This window comes from Thunnus thynnus, chromosome 2, assembly GCF_963924715.1.
Source record: "Thunnus thynnus chromosome 2, fThuThy2.1, whole genome shotgun sequence".
Classification (NCBI taxonomy): Eukaryota; Metazoa; Chordata; class Actinopteri; order Scombriformes; family Scombridae; genus Thunnus; species Thunnus thynnus.
Window position 1 is genome coordinate 10,397,172 of NC_089518.1, and position 24,966 is coordinate 10,422,137.

A 24,966-nucleotide genomic window follows, 5' to 3' on the forward strand; every position below is an offset into this window, starting at 1 on the left:
ATTTGAAGCTGTATGGAAATCATTTAGAAACAGTGGAGACATTTTGGTTTTTATGAGTCCACTTTGACACCAGATTATCATGGAAAGAACACCTTAAAAATATTGCCGGTAAGTGCAAAAAAGTTATAAACCTGATGAGACGTCTTGTAGGGTTGGACTGCATTGGATACACTCACATTCATGAGCTCCTGCTCACAAAGGCATTATGGGAAATGAAAACTACAAACTAACAAACTAACCAAACAAGCACTTAGGAAAGGAAACATAGACATCCATATCACACTATTTAAAATCAGAGGGAAAAGGAATTGTGTGTGAAAATATCAATAAAGAATGGCAACAGCACTGGGGTCAGGGAGACATTTAGATTTGATTTAAAACAGAGTGGAAAGTGTAAGAAACAGGGGAAGAAACAGAAACAGAAAGGTCATATTAACAAGACTAAGAATAGAACACAGCAATCTACACAGCACACTTCATGTTATAGAGAAGCATCCAACTGGACTTTGTGAACATTGTTACCAGAAACTGTAGAACATGTTATCATCAACTGCAACAAATATATATCAGAAAAGAAGGATGTGATGGAGGAGATGGAAAGATTAAGGATAACAAGAGCAGGATTAAAGAACATGCTGGAGCGTGGTGCTAGTGGACAGGGAAGAAGATGCTTGACCAACTACCTGAGGAGAACAGGGCTGATTGGAGAGGATGGTGCTAGATTGGAGCAGCCTGAAGGAATTTTACGAAACTCGCGAGATTTGTACGCTCATCTTAATCTAATCCTAACTGCACTCGCGAGAGTTTGTCCCTCTGGTTGATCCAATCTAGCATTTACCAATAGGAAAAGTGCAACAGTCAGGACACTGTAGGAGTTAATTTACTCCAGAAGATGGCAGTAATGTGACAATATGGATGCCAAATGCCGTTAAACATCAAAGAAGAAGAAGAAGGAGATCAACTGTCCCCCCTGTGCTGAGGGTGATGCTGAGGTGATGCAACCAGAGGAGGGGGCAGCAGAAAGGAGCTGACATCCCAGACCGATGCTGCCCGCTGCTGTCTCCAGTTGTGGGATTAACCATCCATCTGCGGCCACAAATGAACATTCATCGGACATTTAAGAATCCGTCACACTGAAAAATTAGGAGGTATGAATGCTTTCCCAGCTTACTGCCTTTTTGCCGGCTATGCTAACATCGTTAGCTTAATGATAGCAACCTTAGCTTTGCCACAGTTTACTGACAGCTGAGGTCTATTTAATGACTGAAACTGAGCACACGAAGCAACTCTATTGTTACGGTAACTACACAGACTCACGTTGTGCATCTTGTTTATTTTAATAGCACTAGAACTATAGTTTTAATCATGTAAACAGATTTTAGTGCAGATGTCGAGTTAGAAACATTCACCGGGATCTGTAGTGTGAACCTTGTCAAAATAAGACCTCATGTGGAGGTGTCAATTACACGTTGATGTTTGTTAGTGAAACTATTTCAGTAGTTATTTCCAAACACTGCTGTTTCAATTCAAGGCAATTTACCTTTAAATGCAACATGAAATGTCTTTGTGACTAGGGCTGGGCAATATATCACTATTAACTGTATCAACACTGTGATATGAAACCAGATATCATCTTAGAGGTTGAATATCATAATATTGTGATATGGCATAAGTGTTGTCTTCTCCTGGTTTGAAAGGCTGTATTACAGTAAAGTGAAGACTGTTCCAGCTTTTCTATTGCCTTTACCCACATAATAATTATATCCACATTACTGATGATAATTTATCGAAACTCGCATTGTGTAAATACTTCAGTCAAAGTACCAGTAGTCATCACTACAATATTGTTGCAATATCAATATCAAGCTACTGGGTCAAAAATATTGTGATATTTGATTTTGTCCACATTGCCCAGCTCTAATTGTGACAACATCACTAAAACGTATCTTGTCACTTATGCCAGGGGTTTTGAAACAAACATTTTATTGTTGTTGGTTTGGCTCCAGTACGCAGCACACCATGACTATAGACTGCCTATAAACATTTTAAAATAATTATGGCTGATCTTGGAGCTATTTACATTGTACAGTCCTGTTTGTAAGCTTTAATATCTTTTCAGCAGTATAAATATCTGCAGTATACCATATTTTATGGTTTGTGTGTGATCTACTGGGCTCAAACTCTCGGCCTCTGGAGTTTTCTTATATTTATTTAGTTTGGTTAAAAAGTTATTGAAGGGTGTGCTCTTTTGTTTTGAAAGCATACGGCCAAACAGGAAGTGAAATTGCTGCGTGCTTGACCTTACAGTTAACGAGCTAGCTCGGGTATCTGCATGGTTTTAAGTTGCTATTTGGTCTTTCACATGGTAGTACTGACGTTTAAATGCTCCATAGAGCGGGTTAGTTGTCGTTACCTGAAGGTTTTCGTCGGTGAAGTATCTGTTCGTGTATTTGAATGACACACTGTTGGTGGTAACGTTAGCCGTGATGCTACTATTGTAGGTGTATCCGAGAACAATGTAGGTTTGCCCATTGAGGAGAGTCAACAGTGGGCTGATGTTGCAGCTAGTGATGGGAATTCCTCTTGTTTTTATTGAGAGCCAGATCATTTGGCTCAGCTCAGCCATAAGAGCTGCTGTTACACCGTATTTGGTGACCCGTCAGATGCTGTGACCTGCAGTGTTGGAAGAAGCACTCTTTACTTAAGTAAGCTATCAATAGCACAATGTAAAAATACTTAATTACAAGTAAAAATCCTGCTTTTAAAATCTTACTTTAAGTACTAAAGTAAAAGTACAAATTTTGTGCCTGATTTTCTGCAAAATTAGGACTTTTACTTAAGTATTTTTTAGTAAATTTAGCTGGTAATACCTCTATACTTTTACTTAAGTAGGATTTTAAATGATGACGAATCTGATCGGTCACTAAATGCGGTGTAACACCGACTCTTTCGGCTCTCAAACAGTTCTTCATATACTACCACTTCTGGCTTTTACAATTCAGTCAAATTCAGCAATGTTTTGACCTATGATTGGTATATGTGCACATATATCACTTAAATTATTCAATGTAATTATACTAAACCATATAATTTCCAGAATACCATAATTTTACATTATATTTGGTAAAAAAAAAAACCTTAAATAATGTAAAAACATCAAACACTATTATACACGTGTATTAAACATTTTATTTATATTGAACTGTCCTTAACACAAACCCTTCCAATCAAATCACACTCAAAACGGAGCATAGTGTGACATATAGCAAATAAAAAATCAGTTGCAAAGTGATAAACAGCAGCATCCAACAGTTTTAGTTGTATCTATTAACAGTGAATCATTGTAACATTGGGCCTCATTCACAAGCAGTGCGTACGCATAAATCTGTACTTAGACTGTGTGTACGAATGTTCTAAACACAAATCTGGGATTCATCAACATGTGCTTACCTGAATTTGTTCTTACTCTGCGAACAAATTTAAAACTGCCTTAGACCACGTGTATGCTCAAATCATAAATTATAAAATATACAACATGTAAAAGTGTAAAATTGCTAATAATACACAATTTAATTATTAAGTAATAGCTAAAACTTTGTAATCCATAAATCATCATCCTGAATGTAAGAGAAATGGGAGCATGGTAGTATGATTACTATATATTATTGACTTATAATTACTTATAATTACTGATAGCGGGAACGTGCCTGTCAATTTAGGATGATTCTGATTGACTTACATACACATAGTGGTAAGAACAAAATTGGCTGGTGGGCACTTGTCATGAATCCGACTGTGATTTTGCATGTTCACTTATTTTGTGCGCAAAGTGAGAACATTTCTGCGCACATATTAGTGAATGAGGCCTGCTGTCTTTAGGGCAGATTGGCATTAAGAAAGACTTATTGCCTCAGCTTAGAGGGGCTGATCCGGTTTCTTCTCTCTGTTATTACCTGTCCTGTCACCATGCTTGGCTTTTAATGTCAGACCTGGACTGGCCATCAGGAGCATTGGGAGGATTCCCCACGCACACACACATCAGCACAGTATTCAGTCATTGTGTGGAGTGCATGTGGCCAAGCAGTTTGGTGAAAAAAATTATCCTATTATTCTGTCTTGTATCATCCTAATTTACAAAAAAAGAAAGAAAATAAGAAATCAGCTCTCAGAAGGGAGCCGGTTCCCATCATTCACTTACACGAGCCAGCTCATGGAGCCAACTCGTTTGTGACCGACACATCACTAGTTGCAGCGTCTACGAGCCTTTTGGCTGGTCCAAAATGAATACAATAGCAGAGCAGCAGTTTCTGTGTATGTCTTACTAAATCTTCAATCTCTCTCTCTAACACTGCTCATTTAAAAGCTTCATTTCTTAAGCAGAGGTGACCACAGATGTTTTCCAAGTTTCCTGGAATAGCTTGGAAAGAGCAACATTTCACAGCCCACTCTTTAAATCGGTGTCCAGGAGATATGACTTATGAGCTATTCCTACTTGGCCTTGCCTGATCATCACTTTGCCTTTTAGAAAAATATTTTAGGGGGTAAACTCTCCACTCTTGGAAACTTTGCTGCTGTTTGTATGCTGTTCATACAGGCTGTTAGAAGATCCCTTCATAATGTACTTACAATGTAAGTGATGGGGGCCAAAATCCACAGTCCTCATTCTGTGCAAAAATGTATTTAAAAGTTTATCTGAAGCTAATATGAAGCTTCAGTCGTCCAAATGAGTCAAATCAAGTTGATATCTTTCAACATTACAGCCTTTTAGTGCCAAAGTCCTTCTTTTTGTTACTATACTTCCACCACAGCTCAACAAGGAAACACTGTTTGAGGAAACACAAAGAGGTAATTTGATGCTAAAAAGACTGTAAATGTGGCAGATATCCACTTGATATGACTAACACAGACTGCCGAAGACTCAAACAAACTTCACATCAACTTTTAAATGCATTTTTGTACTAAATAACTGTGTGGACACACTGTGGATTTTGGCCCCCATCACTTACATTGAAACATTTGAAGGAGATCTTTTAATAGTCAGTATGAACAGGAGGAATGATTACAGCAAGAAAAACCTCTTTCAGTGTTCATATGGACACCTGACTGTAGTTAAGACACGCTGGAAAAATTGTGAACCATCCTTCATGTATTCCTCCTGTCCAGTATTCAAAAAATGTTCAGTTTACTTCAGTTCTTTATCAGCATATTTGGCATTACAGTAGTGAAACTGGTGGCTGTCATTTGTACATCATAAAAGAAGACTTGACTGATTGTGTTCTGGGCTTGTGTATTAACATTGGGGCATATTTTGGCAAATGAAATTCAAGGTTCAACAGAGTCTGCTCTGTCTCAGGCAGACTGGTGCCTGTCTGTCCTTGTACACACAGTCACCCTTGTGACTTTTTTTTTTTTTTTTTTTTTTTTTTTTTTTTTTTTACTGGAGACGCCACCACAGGAAGCTGATGTTATGGCAAGGAAGTGCCTCCCCACAGTTAAAGCATGAATAAGGAAGGAGAGCAGGGAAAGGGTATTTATGAGTTCTTAGACCACTACCACCCCCAACACTCTTCTCCCCCAGGCTTAACTCTGCTGTTTCTTCTTCGTCTTCCGGCTCGTGCTTTTGTTCAGCTGTGTGTAAAGGAACAGTACGCGCTCTTGTTCCTTCGGTCAGTCTTGGATTACATCCGCTGCATTTGTGAACACTGAAATCAAACACTGCAGCTCTATTGAATCAGGACAAGCGTTGCTGGCTTCTATAAACCAGATTACTTACTGCAGCACAGAACCACTTTATGGCGAAGTTACACAGTGTTGTCATGTCTTCTACAAGTTAATAATTCTGTCGACAACCCTCTACCTTACTTGTTACCTATGGGCCAAATTATTACATTCACTTGTGGTCAGTAATACTTTGTAGATTCAGAATAGTAGCCCAACAATTATTCTCCCTCCTCAGTAGATTTATGCAGTTGGCACTGAATCGGTGTCTGCCAGTGTCAGATGAACCTGATGGACTTTGTCCTTAATTTCTGTTCTGTTTACTAAAGATTTTTTCTACGTATTATTTCTATAAACACAAATATATCATGATGACATGATAAACCCAATGATGTGGAGTCATCAGGAAAGTTTTTTTTTTTTTAATATCACAGAACAGAAACAACATTGTATTGATACAGTCTGATTCATCAAAGATGTGGTCTAATTTAGTTTAGAAGATGAAACTCCTCACAGTACATTTCCAAAACAAACCCAGTGAGAGATATGAGATATGTACATGTATATGAATTTATGGTGTAAATATTAACGCTCCTTGCTTGAATGAATGAACCTTTTTGCAGCACATAGTGTAGACTACAAGAGGAAGTGCGTACTGTGTTTTGCAGAGTGGGAGAGAGAAAGAAAAGGCCGACGCTGACTCTGCCCCATTTAGCAGCACTGTTGGTCCCCAGCCTGCACTCCCATGCCTATTCAGACCCAATGAAAAGCTGCTGCGCTCTAGCTAGCAGCTCTCTGTTTCAGACATCTGCTTTGACACACATTCAGCTATTCAAAAAACTGGCTAGTTGTTGAGCGCACATGTCAGTACTTCAGGAAAACGCCCTGCACAGTTTAAACATACGTGTTATGGATACATGCGTGCATATACAAACACCAACCTATACAGTAAAGTAAGATGAGGTTGAGGAATAATATAAACAAAGTTTTTAAACTATAATGTTAAAGACAAGGTATCAGAACTGAATGATTAGTTTATCTGTTAGTCTATCAAAAGGAACTTTATCTGCAACTATTTTAATAATGGATTAATACAAACTTTTTCCTGTTTCAGCTTGTCTAGTGTGAGGATTTGCTTCTGTTTTATATAATAGTAAACTGAATGTCTTTGAGGTGTAGACTGTCTGAAAAAACAAGCGATTTGAAGAAATTGTAACAAACGATAGAGGAGGACAGGAAATGTGGGAGAAAGCTGTAACATCCTTGGTTGAATTTGAACGTGGGTGTTGAGGTTCAAGTCGGCGTCTTAACCCTAAAGACATTGGAGCTCCCATTCTTTTTTTGTCAATTAATTAAAGTAACTGACTGTATAATAATCTGTAATGAAAATTATCATTAGTTGCAGCCCCACACAGTTATAAAAATAAGCCAATTAAAGCACCAGCATGCGTGTTTTATCCCTGAAGTTTGTAACATTCAGTTTCACTTGTATGTAACTAATGATTCTTTTCATTATCTGCTGATTAATTTCTCTATTTATCAGTGAGTTGTTTGGTCTATAAAATGTCAGGAATTACAGAAAAGTGCTTATTACAATTTCCTAATGCCCAAAACGACATCTTCAGATGTTTTGTTCTGTCTAACCAACAGTTTAAAACTGAAGTATATTCTGTTTGTTATACTGTACAATCAGACAAATGAAAGCAGTAATGGAACAAGGGCATGATTGTCATTTTTGCTTTGAAATCTCCTTAAATGATTGATTGATTTTCAAAATAGTTGCTGATTAATTTCCTGACAAAGACTTTTCATCATCACCCGGGGAGTTACTTGCTTGGTGATTATATAGTCATTATATTTTGAGTTTACTTTGATTCTTTGTGCCCCAAAAAGATTTGTATTTGACAAAAACAAACATTCATAGCAGGATTGTATAACCGACCACGGCAGACTGAAAGACAACAAAAGCCAGACAATTATTTATAGCTTCAGTGTGTAAATAGTTTAAGATGACCTGTCGTCACAGTACTGTACGTCTTGGTACAGTACATGTTCTCAGAGTATGGCCATGACATAAAAGCAGCACATGTGTTGTAACTTCAGTCCTGCAGCATACTGTTGGTCTGTGTCAGTGAATTAAATTTACCTCTGCCCCACAAGAGCCACAGAGCAGCAGATTCTCACACATTATTTGCTGTTTCCTCCACATGAGGCAGTGGGGATTGTTTCTTTTGTTTGCATGCAGCCCCTTGTAAACCCACACACAGCTGTGCATGGTCTGATGGTATGTGACATGTATTTTGTGGCTGTGAGAAGTTAAACTGTCATTTTCTGTAAGCGTTGTTTAGAGTAAAGATTTCATGTTATGCAACTTATAAGATAAATACATGTTTTTATCTGTAAGTCCAATCAAACTCCACTTAACTCTCCATAGAACTGTGTGTTTGCGTGGTTTGCTCATGTGAATAAGGTGTAGCTAAACACATGTAAGCATCTACGACGTCACTGGAGGTCAAGGTCAACCCGACAGAAATAATAAACCAAATAAAGATCATCTTGGTAGCAGTCCCTCTGAAGACTCTGAGCTCAAAGTGGAAGATTTTGTGCAGGATGACAGATTTGACGTAACACCTGTGCGTAGGAAACACAGCTGAAATCTATTAGAAAAGTATTTGTTTTTGAGTAAAACGCAGTTGTGGTTTGGTAGCAGGTTGTTTTGGATCCTGTGGAAGACAGAACGTGGAGAATATGTTGCTCAGATGTGAGCTGTTGTGTGCAGATCAAAAAAAGATTAAACACTGATTCATTTCTGTGTATTTAGCCAAGATTGAAGCTGTTTGTTCTTCAGTAAATTGCTCGGCTTCTCACAGCGCTCTATTTAAAGCCTGATTTGCTGCTGATATTTGATTATTTTTATTTCCATATTAAAACAACAAACCTCTCAGGAAAACAACCGACCACTCGCTGACTCACAGATTGATTGTAGAGGAGTTTCCTGTGTACAATAACTCACTTCAGCTCACTTTTTCCTTGAAGAGCCCTTGTGCAAAGACATCCAAGTCTGTGCTAAAGTACTTACTCTTTGTCTCCAGCTGTGTCCCAAATCATTTCCTTTTGCTATCGTGGCATCAAGTCAGGTTCTTCTTAGACCCGGACACAACCTGTGAATAATACTGAAACCTCTTGTGATTTTGTACAAGGTTTTGTTATTTTGTTACACCACTGCCAAATGAATACCGATTATTGTAGAAATTATTGCAACGGATAACTCCAACTTAGACATAGGTGCTTCACATGTATCATCAATGCAACACATATTCTGAAATGCAACCAATCAAAGTATAGTCAAGAATTTGCCCCTATTAAATTATTATTAGGAATCTTTTCTGGTTTTAAACATAGCAATGCTGATGTGAGCTGGTTTGGAGTTCATCTTGCACAAACATGGCGCTAGATGATTTCCTGGCAGTGAAAGATGAAATGCAGCGCATTACACTGGTTGCCCAGTGACAGACTAACAGACTCACATTTTTGCCACACAGAAATATGATGGACAGTTGTGCTGGTTTAAGCTTTCTCTTTGATCTGTGAAGGAATCTTGTTCCCTATTTTGGCTCTGCTTCTTCACGACCTTGGAAAAAGTCCTTTTTTGCCCATCTTTGCCTGTGCTAAGACCACATTCTTTTCTCACAGATAAATATATACCGACAGAAGCAACCACCCACATAGATTAAACTAAATCTCTGTCAGTGTCATTGTTGCTTCAGGCAAGTGAAACTCCCAGAGCTGTGAGGATACTCTGACTGGCCATCTAGTGGAGGTTTTGGTCAGCACTTGGAAGCCTCTATTTCAGTGTTTACTCTACATTCCTATATCAGAAGTTTTCTTCTACAGCTGCTTTAACAACTACCAAATCCATCAAGATGAAATAATTGAGATGTGTCATGATGTAAATGTATCAATGGACATTTTTAAACCTTTTTAACAAATCCTGGTAGAGATCAGGAGCAAAAGTTGTTCTCAAACACCAAGGATCTAGAATAAATGTCAGATCATAGAGACGGACAGAGGGAAGAAATGCTTCAAGTTCTCTACAAGTGCTCAGCTATTTAATGTGCTCGCAGTGTTTTCTGCTGTTTAGGGAATCGCCTCTGTGGAAAGAATTCCTCTTCCATGGAAAACTGGAGCTATCACTCTGCGGGCTGACATACATTACCTTTCTCCCTCCCTTCTTTTGTGCACAGATTGAGCTGTAAATGCATCGGCATCAGAGAGCTCAGTATGAAGAAGTCGGTCCGGCCAGCGGTGAGTAAGGTGAGTGGAGATCGGGTGAAGGCAGAAGCCACGGCTAGCGCTGGCATTGGAAAGCCTGCAGCCAAGACCAACAGCACCGCGCCTCTGTCTAAGGTAAGACTTATGTGACGTGGAAGACTCATGTGATGTGCAACTGATTTTTAAGTCTTGTTTTTGTGTGGCAGCAAAGCTTGAATCTGTTTTTTTTTTTTTTTGTAAGTAAATGCTTTTAATGTTTGTGCTTTCAGGTGAAAAGTAATGATGATCTTTTAGCAGCCATGGCCGGAGGGAATCCTGCATCAAGTAATGCGGTCACCAAAACCAAGAGGACTGCCTCTATTGGGACTAATGCTAGCACCCTAGACAGCAAGCCAAAGACAACATCAGGTATTCCTAAAGATGCTACGCCTGGTTATTAATCTTATCTTTTGTGATCGTCGTTTTTCTAGAAATGTAAGGATTGCTTTTCTCTTCTCTTTATAAGGTATTTCAACCAAGCGTACGACATCCTCGACTTCAAAGGAGCCAAATTCTTCACGAGACCGTCTGCGAACATCCAGGACATCAGCCAATAAGAAGCAGTTGGTTTCAGGGACTGTAGCGGGAGATGTTGCCTCAGGGAAGCGCTCTCGTAGCCAGATCCTGGCAGAGTCCGAGGGTCGTATGAGCAAGTCTAAATCAGATGGCCAGATCAGTGATAAGGTAGCTCTGGAGGCCAAAGTTAAAGACCTGTTGGGTTTGGCTAAGAGCAAAGATGTGGAGATACTTCACCTGCGCAGCGAGCTGAGAGACATGCGGGCCCAGCTGGGCTTGGGAGGGAAAGACGAGCCACCGCAGGAAGAAGCTGGGGAGGAAGAGAAGCCGCAGGTTTCAGCCATCACAGCAGCTGATGTGGAGTCCACTCTGCTCCTCTTACAAGAGCAGAACCAGGCCATCAGAGAGGAGCTCAACCTGCTGAAGAGTGAGAACCGTATGCTGAAAGACCGGCTCAACGCGCTGGGCTTCTCTCTGGAGCAGAGGCTGGATGCCTCGGACAAGCTGTTCAACTACGCCTCCCTGAGTCCAGACCTGGCAGCAGGCAGCGGGCAGAGTGATGGTGGAGGCACAGGTACGCTGACCTCCTCAGTGGAAGGCTCCGCCCCCGGCTCCTTGGAGGATCTACTCACAGGACACCAGCATGGAGGCTCAGCGGACAACCTCGACAGCGAATCCAGCGAGGTTTACCAGGCTGTCACCTCCAGCGATGACGCCCTGGACGCCCCCTCTGGAGCCTCCTCATCATCCGAGTCAGAGTGCGCTCCCAGCAGAGAGCGCTCACGGAGGGGCAGCAGTGGCAACGCCAGCGAGGTGTCAGTGGCCTGTCTTACAGAGCGCATTCATCAGATGGAAGAGAACCAGCACAGCACCGCTGAGGAGCTCCAGGCCACACTGCAGGAGCTGGCTGACCTGCAGCAAATCACGCAGGAGCTGAACGGAGAGAACGAGCGGCTTGGCGAGGAGAAGGTCATCCTCATGGACTCTCTGTGCCAGCAGAGCGACAAGCTGGAGCTCTACGGCCGACAGATCGAGTACCTGCGCTCTTTGCTGGATGAGCATCATATATCGTATGTGCTAGAGGAGGACATCAAGAGTGGGCGCTACATGGAGCTGGAGCAGCGCTACGCAGACCTGGCAGATAACGCCCGCTTTGAGAGGGAGCAGCTGCTGGGGGTGCAACAGCACCTGTCAAACACGCTGAAGATGGCGGAACAGGACAACGCAGAGGCCCAGGAGATGATCGGAGCACTGAAGGAGAGGAACCATCAAATGGAGCGTATCCTGGAATCAGAGAGACAGGATCGGGTGGCCATGGCAGCTGCGCTTGAGGAGTATAAGGCGGCGGTGAGCAGTGACCAGGCGGAGCTGAGCCGCTGCAGGGGCCAGCTGGACCAGGAGAGGCAGAGGGTCGCTGAGCTGTACTCTCTTCACACTGCAGGGGACAAAAATGACATCTGCCAGCTGTTGGAAAGTGCACGGCTTGGGAAAGAGGAGGCTGAGGCCAAAGCTGCGAAGATGCAGAAGGAGCTGGAACAAGCCTGCAGCGAACTCACCCGGCTGCAGGAGACTTTCAGTAAGGTTAGTAACAGCTGGACGTTAGGGTTAGACTTAGAGAGAGAACAGTGTGTGGGGCACTTATTTCTTGAAGTCATAAGATGTTAAATTGAAGTGTCAATCCTAAAGCTCAAGGACTTTTAAACATATACAATCAGCCTCGTATATATTCCTGAGTAGCTGCAGATCAGTGATAGGCTCTCTGAGCGGTATTCATGAAGTTTGTATCTGTGAAAGAAATAATAATAAAAAAAGCCAAAATTGAACTAGAATTTTAGTTTCTGTTCTCCAGAGTCTACTTACATTCTCCTAGTTCCTAACTCGCCAGCATTGCCAGACACTGTGAATAACTGTTTACATGTGTATTATAGACACACACACTTTACGTAATACATTTCTATTAATTCCAATATGACACTGCTGAAGCTTTGTTGCACATTAGTCAGCTAATTACATCATGGCCTGTTAATAATGAAATGAAGGATGCCCCTCTTCCTGTGTGTGCAGCTGGACGGGGAATACAGAGACTTCCAGGAACAGGTGCGGCAGCAGATGGCCAAGCAGGAGTGCGCACTGGAGAAGCAGCGTGTGGAGCTGCAGGAAAAGGAGACGGAGATCGTTGACATGAAGGAAACCATCTTTGAGCTGGAGGATGAAGTGGAGCAGCACCGAGCCCTTAAACTGCATGACAACCTCATCATCACAGACCTCGAGAGTAAGCGGACTGGATACACACTTTGTAGCCTGGCTAATAGGTTTATGCACCCGAATGTGTACTCAAGCAAGGAATTAGTGATTATTTAGAGAGCCCATTGTTTGAAACCAAAACCAACATGTTCTTCACTGGTTTGATCAAGAGTTTAACATGTTCTATACCTCAAAAGTTTAATCTCCTGCCAAACTTCCTCTAACTGGCAATCTTGAAACTTGCGTGGGTAAGATGGCATGGTGCCTGCATGCACGGTGACATTATTATCAGTAACATGTATCTACTTGCTATCTCAGACTCTGTGAAGAAGCTGCAGGACCAGAAGCACGACATGGAGAGAGAGATTAAGATTCTACACCGCAGACTGAGAGTAAGTAGGTGTTCAGACAGCAAACTGCCCTGCTTAAGAAAAAAAAAAAAAAAGAACACAAGAGGTTGCATTTGTGTGGACTTGATGCTTCAAATACAATCCAGGTAGTCCAGTTGGAGACTGTCTTACTTCACAGTGGTTTATATTACTATCAGGATTTTACAACCCTGGACAGATAACATGCTGGCTGGTTTTATGCTCTGTCATGCCCATCAACTGGTAAACAACAGATTTGCGGATGCCTTTCTGTGTTGTGATCTAGCAAAAGTAGAACCAGATACGCTTCCATTTTATTAATTGTATCAATCCACACTGAATCTCAGACAGTCTCATGGAGGGCCCCTGCGTTTTTTACGCTCGGGGTCTGTTTCTGTTGCGTTTAGTGAAGCATAATCTGAGCAGGCAGCTGTTAAATCACACAAATATCCTGCTGTATATGTGTTTTCAACTTACTAACTGTATCAATGAATCAATAAATACAAACAATGTTGATTTCTTCCTGTGGAGCCGACATTCAAACTAGTTTGGTTCAGTAAATTTCTGCCGTCAGTCATCCTGGTGAAGGCGGTTTGTTCGGCCGCTGTCCTCTCAGCTCCCCAGAAGCTGCAGCTGACAGACGGCTACCTTTGTAGACAGAGACGCTGAACGCAGGTCGAGTGAGAAGTTTAGCAGCTAAAGAGACGGATGCTTTGCTCAGGAGTTGGTGGAGTCCAAAAACAGAGCTACAAAAAGAGTGAATATTGAGTTTACAGAAACACAACTCCAAATGAATGCTAATTTTGCACTGTTTCACGTTCACCATATCAACTTTATATGGTGACAATATGTCATGTTGTGTTTACAGCTTTTTCCGCTGCCCTTGAGACGACAAAAAATCTTTAATAGTGCTTAAGTGATCTAATGATGATCATTTAGCCTAACTCAGTTGTTGTCTCATTGTGTGTGTGTGTGTGTGTGTGTGTGTGTGTGTGTGTGTGTGTGTGTGTGTGTGTGTGTGTATGTGGTGCCCGTGTGCAGGAGGAGTCGATGGAGTGGCGTCAGTTCCAGGCTGATCTGCAGACAGCTGTTGTCATTGCTAATGACATCAAGTCGGAAGCGCAGGAGGAGATTGGAGACCTGCGGCGCCGGCTGCAGGAAGCCCAGGAGAAGAACGAGAAGCTGAGCAAGGAGCTGGATGAGGTCAAGAGCCGCAAGTAAGACCCTCAGAGAGACATTTGGAAGAGCTCCAGCGTTCATGCTGACATCGCCTGTCTCATATTTCTAAACAAAATGCTTATTTGGTTCTAATTGGCAGTAGCAAAGTTTGTGTTCATTCATCTTTGACGAATCTCACGGCTGAAAAATTGCCACCACAGACCAAATGAGAAAATGATGAATAATGCATCTATGACTGCTATTTTACCATAATTGTCAATACTACATGATATGAATTTCTGAATATTCTTGAACCGTACTGTGGAATATTATCATATTACTAAGTGAGCTGGAGTAGTAGCTCTGAGTATACTGCACATACTGAGTAGATTACTGTATGTTTCCCAGGCAGGAGGAGGAGAGAGGCAGAGTGTATAACTACATGAATGCAGTGGAGAGAGATCTGGCTGCTCTCAGACAGGGGATGGGTCTCAGCCGGCGATCCTCCACCTCCTCAGAGCCCTCGCCCACCGTCAAAACACTCATCAAGAGCTTTGACAGTGCCTCACAAGGTACGTCACAATGACAGTAAACAATGCTTTGCTTTTCTCTCTTATATACATAGTTTTTTTTTTATAGACAAAGCTCCTGAAGTAATTCATTACATCAGCAACAGGTTTAACTGAGCTGTATGTGACTAACTGTTCCCTTCTTACTCTTGAATTAGGTCCACCTACCAACGGTGCCTCTGTGGCGCCTCCAACAGCCTCGGCTGCCCCACTACCACGCACCCCCCTCAGCCCCAGTCCCATGAAGACGCCCCCAGCAGCTGCTGTTTCACCTATACAGGTACAGGAGTAGAGGCTTTGTAAGACTTAACTGAACAGGCAGGGTGGCCAAGTAAGTTAAGGACATGTGGTGTGTGTCAGGATTTGTAGAATATATTAAGCAAATGGCAAGTATGTTGCTGAAATGTGCTCTTTTCCCCTGTTGCCCTTCTGTTCCTCACACTTTGTAGTGAAGAAAGTTGTGCAAGAACACAATTTCAACATCTGTAACCAGAATATATCAGATTCAACATCTGTCAGTATGTATCCATCAGTTACGAGACATCCTGTCAAAGTGTCCAAGAGCAAAACAAAGTAATCTCTGCTCATGATTGTCATTTGTTGTGGAGCGAGGGGTGTCAGTTAATAGCATAAACTCTTTGTCACAGTTGTCTACAGTCTACTCATTCTCATGTGAACACCTGGCTGTTGCACTTTGGTTAAAATTCATCCGTAATAATTATACACAGCATAAAAACACGTTATCAGCCACACATTCTGCCTCTTTAGAGCTCTAAATCTGAAGGTCTCTCTTATCATTTCCAAACCTTGTTGATGGTAAACTGGTGAGAGGCAATAAAGAAGGCAGGAAAAAGCCTTGAATCAGCACCTACTCTTGAGTAGGCAGCAGGCAGCATCAGGAGATTTATGCTCACATGTCTAGAAATATAGAGAAATGAGAAATATTTCATAACATAAAAACTTGAATACAAAACAATAATAGGATCCTTACACTACTGAACGGGAGGATTGAACATTTGGCATTCAACATTTCCCTGTTCTTCATGCTATTGAGTGTATTTGTGCACATTTCATTACCTGAAATGTTCTCATATTTCTTCATTCATCGGCTTCCCTCCTTTTTTCTGAAAATATAATTTGTAGTCATAAGGTTAAAAAATACTAATTTTTCCCCCATTATTGCTATTTATAAATTTTATATCATATCCTTGTTAACAAAGACGTTTTGCTCACAGGATCTGTAATGCAGAAAGTTGCTCTTTTTTGCTGTTTCAGAGACACTCCATAAGTGGATCCATGTCAGCAGCCAAGCCGCTCTCCTCCCTGAGTGACAAGAGGCCAAGCTACACAGACATCACCATGCCAGGTGAGGCAGCAGTCACAGTGACCATTTAAATACACTTTATAAATAATTTTCTTGATTTCAGAACTGCTGCTCTCAGAAATTGAGGCATAAATATGTAAAGGGACAGGGGTTCTCCCCCTCCGTCTCAATAAATGATCACAGCAATTACTGGGAAAGGATGGTTTCCTCTCTCATGAGAAATAAAGGGACAGTTGTCTCCCAGGGGCCTTGCGTTGGGAGTTAGCAGGTTTACTGTACGTTTATCAAAACACTTGAGTGGATGATAAGAGGAACAAATTGAGCCATGACTTGCTGCAGAGTTTCTCTCAGTTGACTCTCACCAGTAATGAGTTCAAGTGTTTCATGTGAACGTGCATACTTGGCTGTAGCCTCCGATGCTCGGTTTATTTTCCTCTGATTTATTGTTTTCTTTCGGAGTGAGTCGGCCCCACTCGTCAGTATTCCCTGAACTCCCAGGGACTGGAATGTGGCTTTTTATTGACCCTGTTACATCTCATTTCAGAGGAAGTCTCTTATAGAAACACTAATGCTGTGTGTGTGATGTACATTCTGTTATATATTCACAGCTGAGCACCTTCTCAGGGGAGGCTCGGCCAGCCGTCCCCCTTCAGCCCTCCAGAGGGTCTCCAACATGGATTCGACCAAGACAATATCAGGTTAGAGATGAATTTAATTTCTGAAAACGAACTCAATCACCAGTTTGGTTTCCCAAAAATCAGACTTTATTAATCTCCCATTTCCTGAGCAGTGTCCCGCCGGAGCAGCGAGGAGATAAAGAGGGACATGTCTGCTCAAGACGGGGCTTCATCATCCTCCCTGATGGCTATGAGTGCTGCCTCCTCTCCGCTCTCCTTGTCCTCCTCATCCCCCACCGCCTCCATCACCCCTACAGCACGCAGCCGCCTAAGGTACCACCTTTTAGAGTACTTACTCACCTGTATGTTGTGCCTTTAACGCAGCCAACGTGCTCACACAACTCTGTTTTCATTCTCATCAGTGATTTTAATCTGTCAATTGCCCATATGACATCACCTCTTCAACTCAAGTTGTGATTGGTTTGCTGACAAAGCATACAACCAGAGGCACGCAAACAAGCTTATTATATAATCTGTTTGCCTTCATGACATAGTAAATCTTTTAAAACTGTGGTAGAGTGTTTGCTTACGTGTCTCTTCTTAATGTCTGTTAAAGAGAAGAGAGAAAGGACCCGCTGTCGGCACTGGCCAGAGAGTATGGAGGCTCCAAGAGAAACGCTCTGCTAAAGTGGTGCCAGAAGAAGACTGAGGGTTATCAGGTATGTAACGGTGCTGTCACAGCTCATCTGATCCCACATGATACAAAGTGTCTATTAGCAAAAGATCATCATTTCAAATAGAAGAGGGCTATGAGAAAGAAGAAAAAAGTCATTCGTTCCTTTGGAACTGGCAAGACTTGGATTTGCGTCCAGATGAGACGATACAAATGTGTTTTGTGGCATGTCACCAGTTCCCATTAAAAGTGATAAAATGAGCTGATGTTTTTTTTTTTCTTTTTTTTTTTTTTTTAAAGACACTGATAAGTAACGAAAACAGTCTCTGGAAAAAACACTACAACGGTCAGCAGCACAGACAGAGACTGCACAGCTCTGTGAAAAGAATTATTCATTTAGCACAATATGTTTGTAACATTTGTGTGTTTAGTTTAAATTAATAAATTGGGCAAAACATGCAAATGAAGTAGACTTTTTTTCCTTTTTTTTTATTAATTACATCTGATTTTTTTCTTGACTGGTCAGTGACCAAAAATATTTATCTTAAAGGCAGTCTGCTGAACTTTCTCTGTGCAAGACACTGGAGCTCATGCCACAATATTTTCATATTCTCATATTCTCATCCTAAACCTCTAATTGTATTGTAAGGTTTTTCTGTACAAGTCTGATTCAACAAAACACTCTTAACTGCACACACTTGTCATAAATTGCTTGATTCGACTTGATGAATAGCACACTTAGCCTCAACACCACATGAGGCTAAATGTCACCTTAATAAGAATATCATGAATTTCACACCACAGAGCTTCAAGTCCTGCTGTCAGAATCCAGCACACGAAAACATAACAGTAAGCCAGTAAGCCAGTAAGCCTAGTTGTATTAGGGGATCTGTCCTGAAATAATTAGGAAATTTTATTACAGCTGCCAATGACACATCATTAGAGCAGCACTTTACTGTGACAGGAATAAAAAAGATGCACTTTACTGTGACAGGAATAAAGAAGATGCACTTTACTGTGACAGGAATAAAGAAGATGGCTTGACATGTTAGATTAAGTTAGATTAAAACATCAATGACTTACATGGAAGGTAGTCAAGAGGACGGGACAGTCAGGGAAATGGACGGGAGATACTGTAGGTGGTGTTGCACTGTCAGGTGCAGCGGCATAAAGACCACCTTCAGCAGCTGCTTAACAACTACTGAACTGTACAAGCTGTCACCATAAAACCTAAAAAAAAAAAAAACCCAAAACATTTCAAACCTCTCAGTAAACTGGCATCCCATGATGATGATATGGTGAACAGAGTATTGATTTTGCATCCAGTTTATTTTTATTTTAAGTCATTCAGATGAAGGCCTTATAATTCTGAAGTCAAACAGGTGTTAAGAACAAATCTGTTCAGATGAGTCAAGATGAGCTTCAATCTGTTGAAGCTCCACGAGATGAAATGGAGGTGTGTCTGTTCCAGTTCAGTGTAATGGTGTTGTTATTGAGTATGTATGTTGTCACGGTGCTGCTTTTCACCTACAGGCCTTATTTGCTGTCTAAACATTTGCAGTGATCCGATGAACGTCTATGCATTGACCTAGAAACGACTTAAATGACAAATCACAAGGGTCAAACGCCATATCGAAGTGATGTTTGCTCCTTTCTTAGTTGATGTAGCTTATGGTTGCCGTGGCACCTGAAGTCCTCCCCAGGAAGTGTGCAACATTTAACACATCCTGTGAGTTACCAACCTGACAAAAAGCATTGCGGGCTATCCAGACAAAAGTTACCAGCCTGACAAAATATGATGTACTATCAAGACAAAAGTTCTCTGAGATTTGAGCGTCGAGTTACATTTAACCTCAGTGGCTGTTTGATGATGGATTTGACTGTAAAGTGCAGTAGCTTGTTTGATTTCAAAGGTCAGATGAGAGTTGATGGTAGAGTAGATGATAAATCCGATATGGATGAGTAATGTTGAGACTTCACATAAAACTCCAGGACTGTCGTCAGATTGAGCTGCAGTTCTCCGTGGCTAAATCATTTTAAATAGTTCCATGAATTTATTGTGACCATAATGTTGTTGGAAGTGGTGTTGAAAACTGTACAGCGGCTGACAGTGACATTCATGACCTGATATAAAATGTGGCACCCTGTGATATGTCAGATCAGGCCCAAAAATTGGTTTTCCATCGATTTTTATCCCGGATTGTAAACGTTGTGTCGGATGAAATCCGAGTGTAAATGATTTGTCGCTTTGTTTTTCAGAACATTGATATCACTAACTTCAGCAGCAGCTGGAACGATGGCCTGGCGTTCTGCGCTGTGCTGCACACCTACCTGCCTGCCCACATCCCCTACCAGGAACTCACCAGCCAAGACAAGGCAAGTAGAGATCAGAGGTTGTTAGACCGTATGTTAAACCACCAGGCTGTTAAAACCAACAGACTGAACTGTTAACAGTACTGTGAAACTGACAGTACTGTTTCACTGTTTGTGATTTTGACTCTGTTCTTTTCTTCAGAGGAGAAACTTCACTTTAGCTTTCCAGGCTGCAGAGAGTGTTGGGATCAAATGCACTTTGGTAAGCTTTGTACCAATATGAAGTGATTTTTTTCCTAGTACGAGTAAAAACAAAAACAGTGCAATGAAGGGATACGGTGGAGATCCAGCTGTGGGTCAGACATGAAAAGCCTGACCACAGTCTTTCTTTTCCCTTGAAGAAATAATGTTTGACTCACGTTTTTGCTTGCACCCTACACACCTTTTTACTGCTAGAATGAATTTCTCTCCAATTTTTTAGTGGAGCTCTTCTTACCTCAAACAGACTTGTGTGAGTCTGAAATACTTGATAGTTGTATACATGCATTGCATTAGACATTTTTTATATCAGTGCATCTGCTCATGTACAAAAACATAGATTTAATTATGTTTTTTAATGTAAATAAATTCATCCACTGACATAGCTCATTCTAATCATTAACCAAAGATGAACCACATCATGTACTGCATTTGCACAGCAGGTCTATGCTTCTGCTTTCAACCTCATAAACCTCACTGACCTGCCGGTGTCAGTCATTAAAAACTGATGCTGCACAGAACAGTGTTCACATCCCCAGAACTTTATTTTAAATCCCAGCAAAGTTTCCCTAGATACCAGAATTTTGGGATAAATGTATATAATCAAGAATATTTTCAGTTGATGGAATAGTGCAGCTTTCAAAATCATTGAGTCTGCATTGATATCTGGCCTGGTTCATATGAAAGTGTACAAGATTCACTTGTGAGCTTGAAGAGTCTTTGTAGATGCTGGAAATAGAAGTTTGACAAAAAAAATTCTTAGCTCAAGGACCACTTATTAGATTTCCCTCTGAACTTTCAGTCATATCTTGTGGCCTTCATGAGTGGAGTTTGCTTAGTTGTTATGGTTCAATTGTTTCCACATACACTCGCCTAATTGATAAAGAATGATCTTGTTCAATGAAGTGAAATAATGGTAAAATTTTGTCTAAAATATGTTGTTTTTTGTGAGACATAAATCTTCAGTTCTTCAATCTTCACAGTATTTCCTGTGTTAACATCTCTTTCTCTGTTGCAGGACATTAATGAGATGGTGCACACAGAGAGGCCGGACTGGCAGAGTGTCATGACTTACGTCACAGCCATCTACAAGTATTTTGAGACCTGACTTCACCGTCTCACCCATCCTGCTCCTGCAGCACAATCAGAGCCACAACAGCCCCCCCCCCTGAACATCCTTTCAACTGTAATACCTCACTGACACCTCCCCCCAAACCACAGCAGTACCCAAGCACGCTGCATGTCAGACACTTCGGCCCCAGATGCCGCTTTCCTCAGTAGTTAGCAACACTAAAAACAGAGCAGAATCTCACTGGACACACACACAGCTACTCCATCCATCCCAGTGCAGTGTGAGAAGCGCTTTGTGTATTGTTGTAGTCCAAGGGCTCGCCTGTATGTCTGCTGTTACACTAGTAAGCTATGAGAAGTAACTAGTGAAAGCCTGGTGAACCAAGTACACGTCTGAAGGAGCAGCAGAATGGAAAAGAAACCAAGTCTCAGTGCCTTCTATCTGGCTTTTCCTTGCAAATAATATTCCTCCACACTTTGCCCAGTTTCTAGGATGTTGTAGTCTGTTAAAGGGGAATTCCATCAAATCTGACTTTCAGCGAGCTACGTTGCAAGAAGAGACGTTTTCATAAAAAGTCACAAAGTTTTTTTCCTCTCGTTTAATTGTAAAAAAAAAAATTGGAAAATATCTGCTTCTGCGCAGTAACGAACCAAACGCCTGTAATGTTGGAATCTCCCCTGAAACAACCCTGAAAATTCTCTTTTGAATGGAGTTCAGACAGACGCAGCCTTTTTTTGCACCAAGTCTTCCAGACGTTACAGTACGATACAGATGCCTCTCTTTTAACGGATCAAGTGCCTGTGTGGGTTTTGATGCAGGAGACCAGGCAGTGTCTTTTCACTACAGTTTGTGAAGCTGAAGATTAGAGGAGTTGCCAAATATGTTTCAGAGCCTTTTGATTTGTTGATCAGTGACTGTTTGCTTTTCAAGCACAGAAATATGCTATGTTGTACAACACTACTACACATTTTGTTAAGCAGCACTAACACACTCTTTATGATGGTTTTTCACCAATAGATCCATGAAAGAGGATTAATAATAACTTGTGTATGGAGTTTAATGCTAAACTTACAACTGTATAATGTGTGTTTGCATTTTATAGGCTTGCATTTGCCATGTTGCACTTAGATGTCTTTCATTAGGCACATACAGCACACAGCATCAGTTCATCATAATCAAAATATGAGTGAGTAGAATGTAGTTTTTTGATAAAAATGTGTTTTGACTGACAAGATAAATTCTGCTTGCATCAGAGAGCCTTAAACTTTTATCAGCCTGCGGGTCTAATTAGAAAAATAGTCTCTCACCCAGGGACTTCATGTTGGGAAAAAGTGCTCTAGTTTTTGGAAACCAGCAAAGAAAGATTCATACTGAAGGTGACAACACACTTTTCTAGGTCAACGCAATGTCAGTGAAAGGAATGGTTCTGCATTTTGGGAAATATGCTTGTTCACTTTCTTGCAGAGTTAGATGAGAAGATTGAGCAGTGACTTCCTTGCGTCTCTGCTGGTTGCAACTGCTCCCAACGTGTCTTATTTACACGTTGGTTTTTGTACAGAAAACTGTACTTATTAATCTCTGAGCTTTAGAGGCAGAGCCAGGCTAGCTGTTTCCCCGTTTCCAGTCTTTATGCTAAGCTAAACTAGTAATAGCCTGTTGGCTCGAGCTTCATATTTATTGTACAGGTAAAGCAGTATCAATCTTCACATCTAACTCTCATCAACAAAGTAAATAAGAGTTTTCCCCAAAATGTTCAACTATTCCTTAAATATTGACAAATGTTTTAAAACCATGCACAAGTGACTGGAGAATTCATCATGTCATTGACTTATTTTATAGTGTGATAACTGATGCTGTGTAAAGGTAGTAGTTTTTGAACTTCCTTCTATGACTAACCATTACTTTAGAGATACTGTGTAGCACATTTAATTAGTCATAGTTCAGTCAGCGGTGTTACTATAATGCTGTCTGACTCCAGTGTGTTAACTGTGCCTCAGCACACCAGTTTCACTGTATTTATTTGCATGGTTTCCAATCATTGTAGAGAGGTCGTTGCTTTATGTGTGTGTTTGAAGTGTATATGAATTTATTACACATACGTAGCTGCACTGATATCAGCTTTTTTTTCGTATTCCACACATTAATTTCCTGCCTTAACGGTTTAACTGAAGCTTCTGCGAGTGAAACTGTGACCTTTTTAAAATAGCAGTTTTCTTTCCTCAGAGAGCACATGTTTCAGTGTGGAAATAGTTTCTATAACAAGCTCCTTCTTGTTCGTGTCTCTCTCGAAGAGCACTAATAATAATGGCCATTTGGAAGGCTGGGAGGTTGAATTCCTGTCATGTGTCTGGTGAAAGTGACTACACACTGTTTTGATTTGGATCAGATGAAGCTGCCAGCCGGTATCAAAAGCAACATCAGAAAACATCACGTTCGCCCCGATTTAGAAGCACATCCTATCGCGCTGTGTGCCGAGCCACATCACCACAATCTGTACAGCTGCATTAGATATTCAGTGATTTCAAGTTCGCACAAGAGCCTGCAACGATGACAGTTTCTTTTTTGTATACATGAGAGTGTGAGTGAGGTATTTAATGACATTTGAAAACGTTGGCTCTCTGTTAAAGGGGGTTATGCGTTGCCATGATGCTGACAATTATCAGCCAACAGTTTTATTGTGTTCTGTTCGATTCCACCGCTGGCCCGTGTGTTTTATTGCTCCCGACAGGAGCGTCTGAGAGCTACAGAAAAGTTAGAAGTGGAATGTGTTTTGATCGCGCTTTAGTGATCCTGGGACTTTACGAGGTCCAGCGTGTGTGTGTGAGTGTGTGCTGATGTGGAGTGATTGATGAACACTGAGCCCAGCGTGCTGAGGAGAGACCAGACAGCTGGCAAGAGCTGGGAAGCACATTCCACCTCCACATGATGCAGCCATGAGGGACATGTTACATTGTTTGGGACCATGAGCTTACTATGTATAATGCCCTTTTTAAGTGTATGGCTTTACCACAGCGAGCAAAGCTAATGTGAACAGTGCATTATGTCCTTATTGGGTCCACTTCATCACACTATGTTTATTTTTCTTTTTTTACTTGAAAAAGCTCTGAGAATTCCACTGAACCTGCTTTAGTTTGTCTTTTGATTTCAATGTTGCCTACAAAAACAAGATTTTTTTTTACAATCCATGCCACATTTTGTTTTTGGTGTGGAATTTTTTTTCCTGAGAGAAAATCCTGATCACACTACATGCAGTGCAGAAATGGTCCCTTGGCAAAGTTAAAACTGAATGAATAAATGTGTATTTGTGTGTGTGTGTGTGTGTGTGTGTGTGTGTGTGTGTGTGTGTGCGCGCGTGCGCGCGTGCGCGCGCGTGTGTAAAGGGACTAAGCTACAGTATTAAGTGCACACTATGATGATAATAAAGTTGTAAAAAAAACAAAAATGCTGTCTGGTTTTATGTTGCTTTATTTCACTGGCAATAGTTATAAAAGACCATTGAAACCGCCATGTTTGTTGTCATCATTGCATCAGTCTTCTCAAGTGGTTTCAGCTTCATTAGAGGCTCAGAAATGGTTATAAGGATGCATTTTTAGCCCTCTCACTGCACAGTTACAAATAAATAGTGCGTTTGATTTAGGCAGTTACTAGACTGTGACAGAGATCTGGCACTGACTAATACCTGGATGTCTGTCCTCAACTGTAAGATCATTTCTAGATGAAGCTGCTCACCTGACTCATCTGTCTCAGGTTTCACAGCAAACCTTAATGTGTGTCATCATCAATAGATTCATGTGTACACACAGCAGGCTTTTAGCTGACCCGCCC

The 24,966-nt window shown here is 41.2% G+C and overlaps 1 protein-coding gene across 1 annotated transcript; it reads left to right on the top strand.

The window, feature by feature from the left end:
- Positions 1 to 828: 828 nt before the first annotated feature.
- specc1la (sperm antigen with calponin homology and coiled-coil domains 1-like a) lies at positions 829 to 24,646 on the top strand. The gene is made up of 16 exons (XM_067602465.1): positions 829 to 1,148; positions 9,963 to 10,125; positions 10,260 to 10,398; positions 10,496 to 12,126; positions 12,610 to 12,817; positions 13,108 to 13,181; positions 14,199 to 14,374; positions 14,724 to 14,887; positions 15,043 to 15,164; positions 16,160 to 16,250; positions 16,817 to 16,906; positions 16,999 to 17,158; positions 17,442 to 17,544; positions 19,758 to 19,874; positions 20,014 to 20,073; positions 21,088 to 24,646. Exons 2-16 carry the CDS (start codon positions 10,000 to 10,002, stop codon positions 21,175 to 21,177), a joined length of 3,351 nt encoding a protein of 1,116 aa, XP_067458566.1. The 5' UTR covers positions 829 to 1,148; positions 9,963 to 9,999; the 3' UTR covers positions 21,178 to 24,646.
- The last annotated feature ends 320 nt before the right edge of the window (positions 24,647 to 24,966 follow it).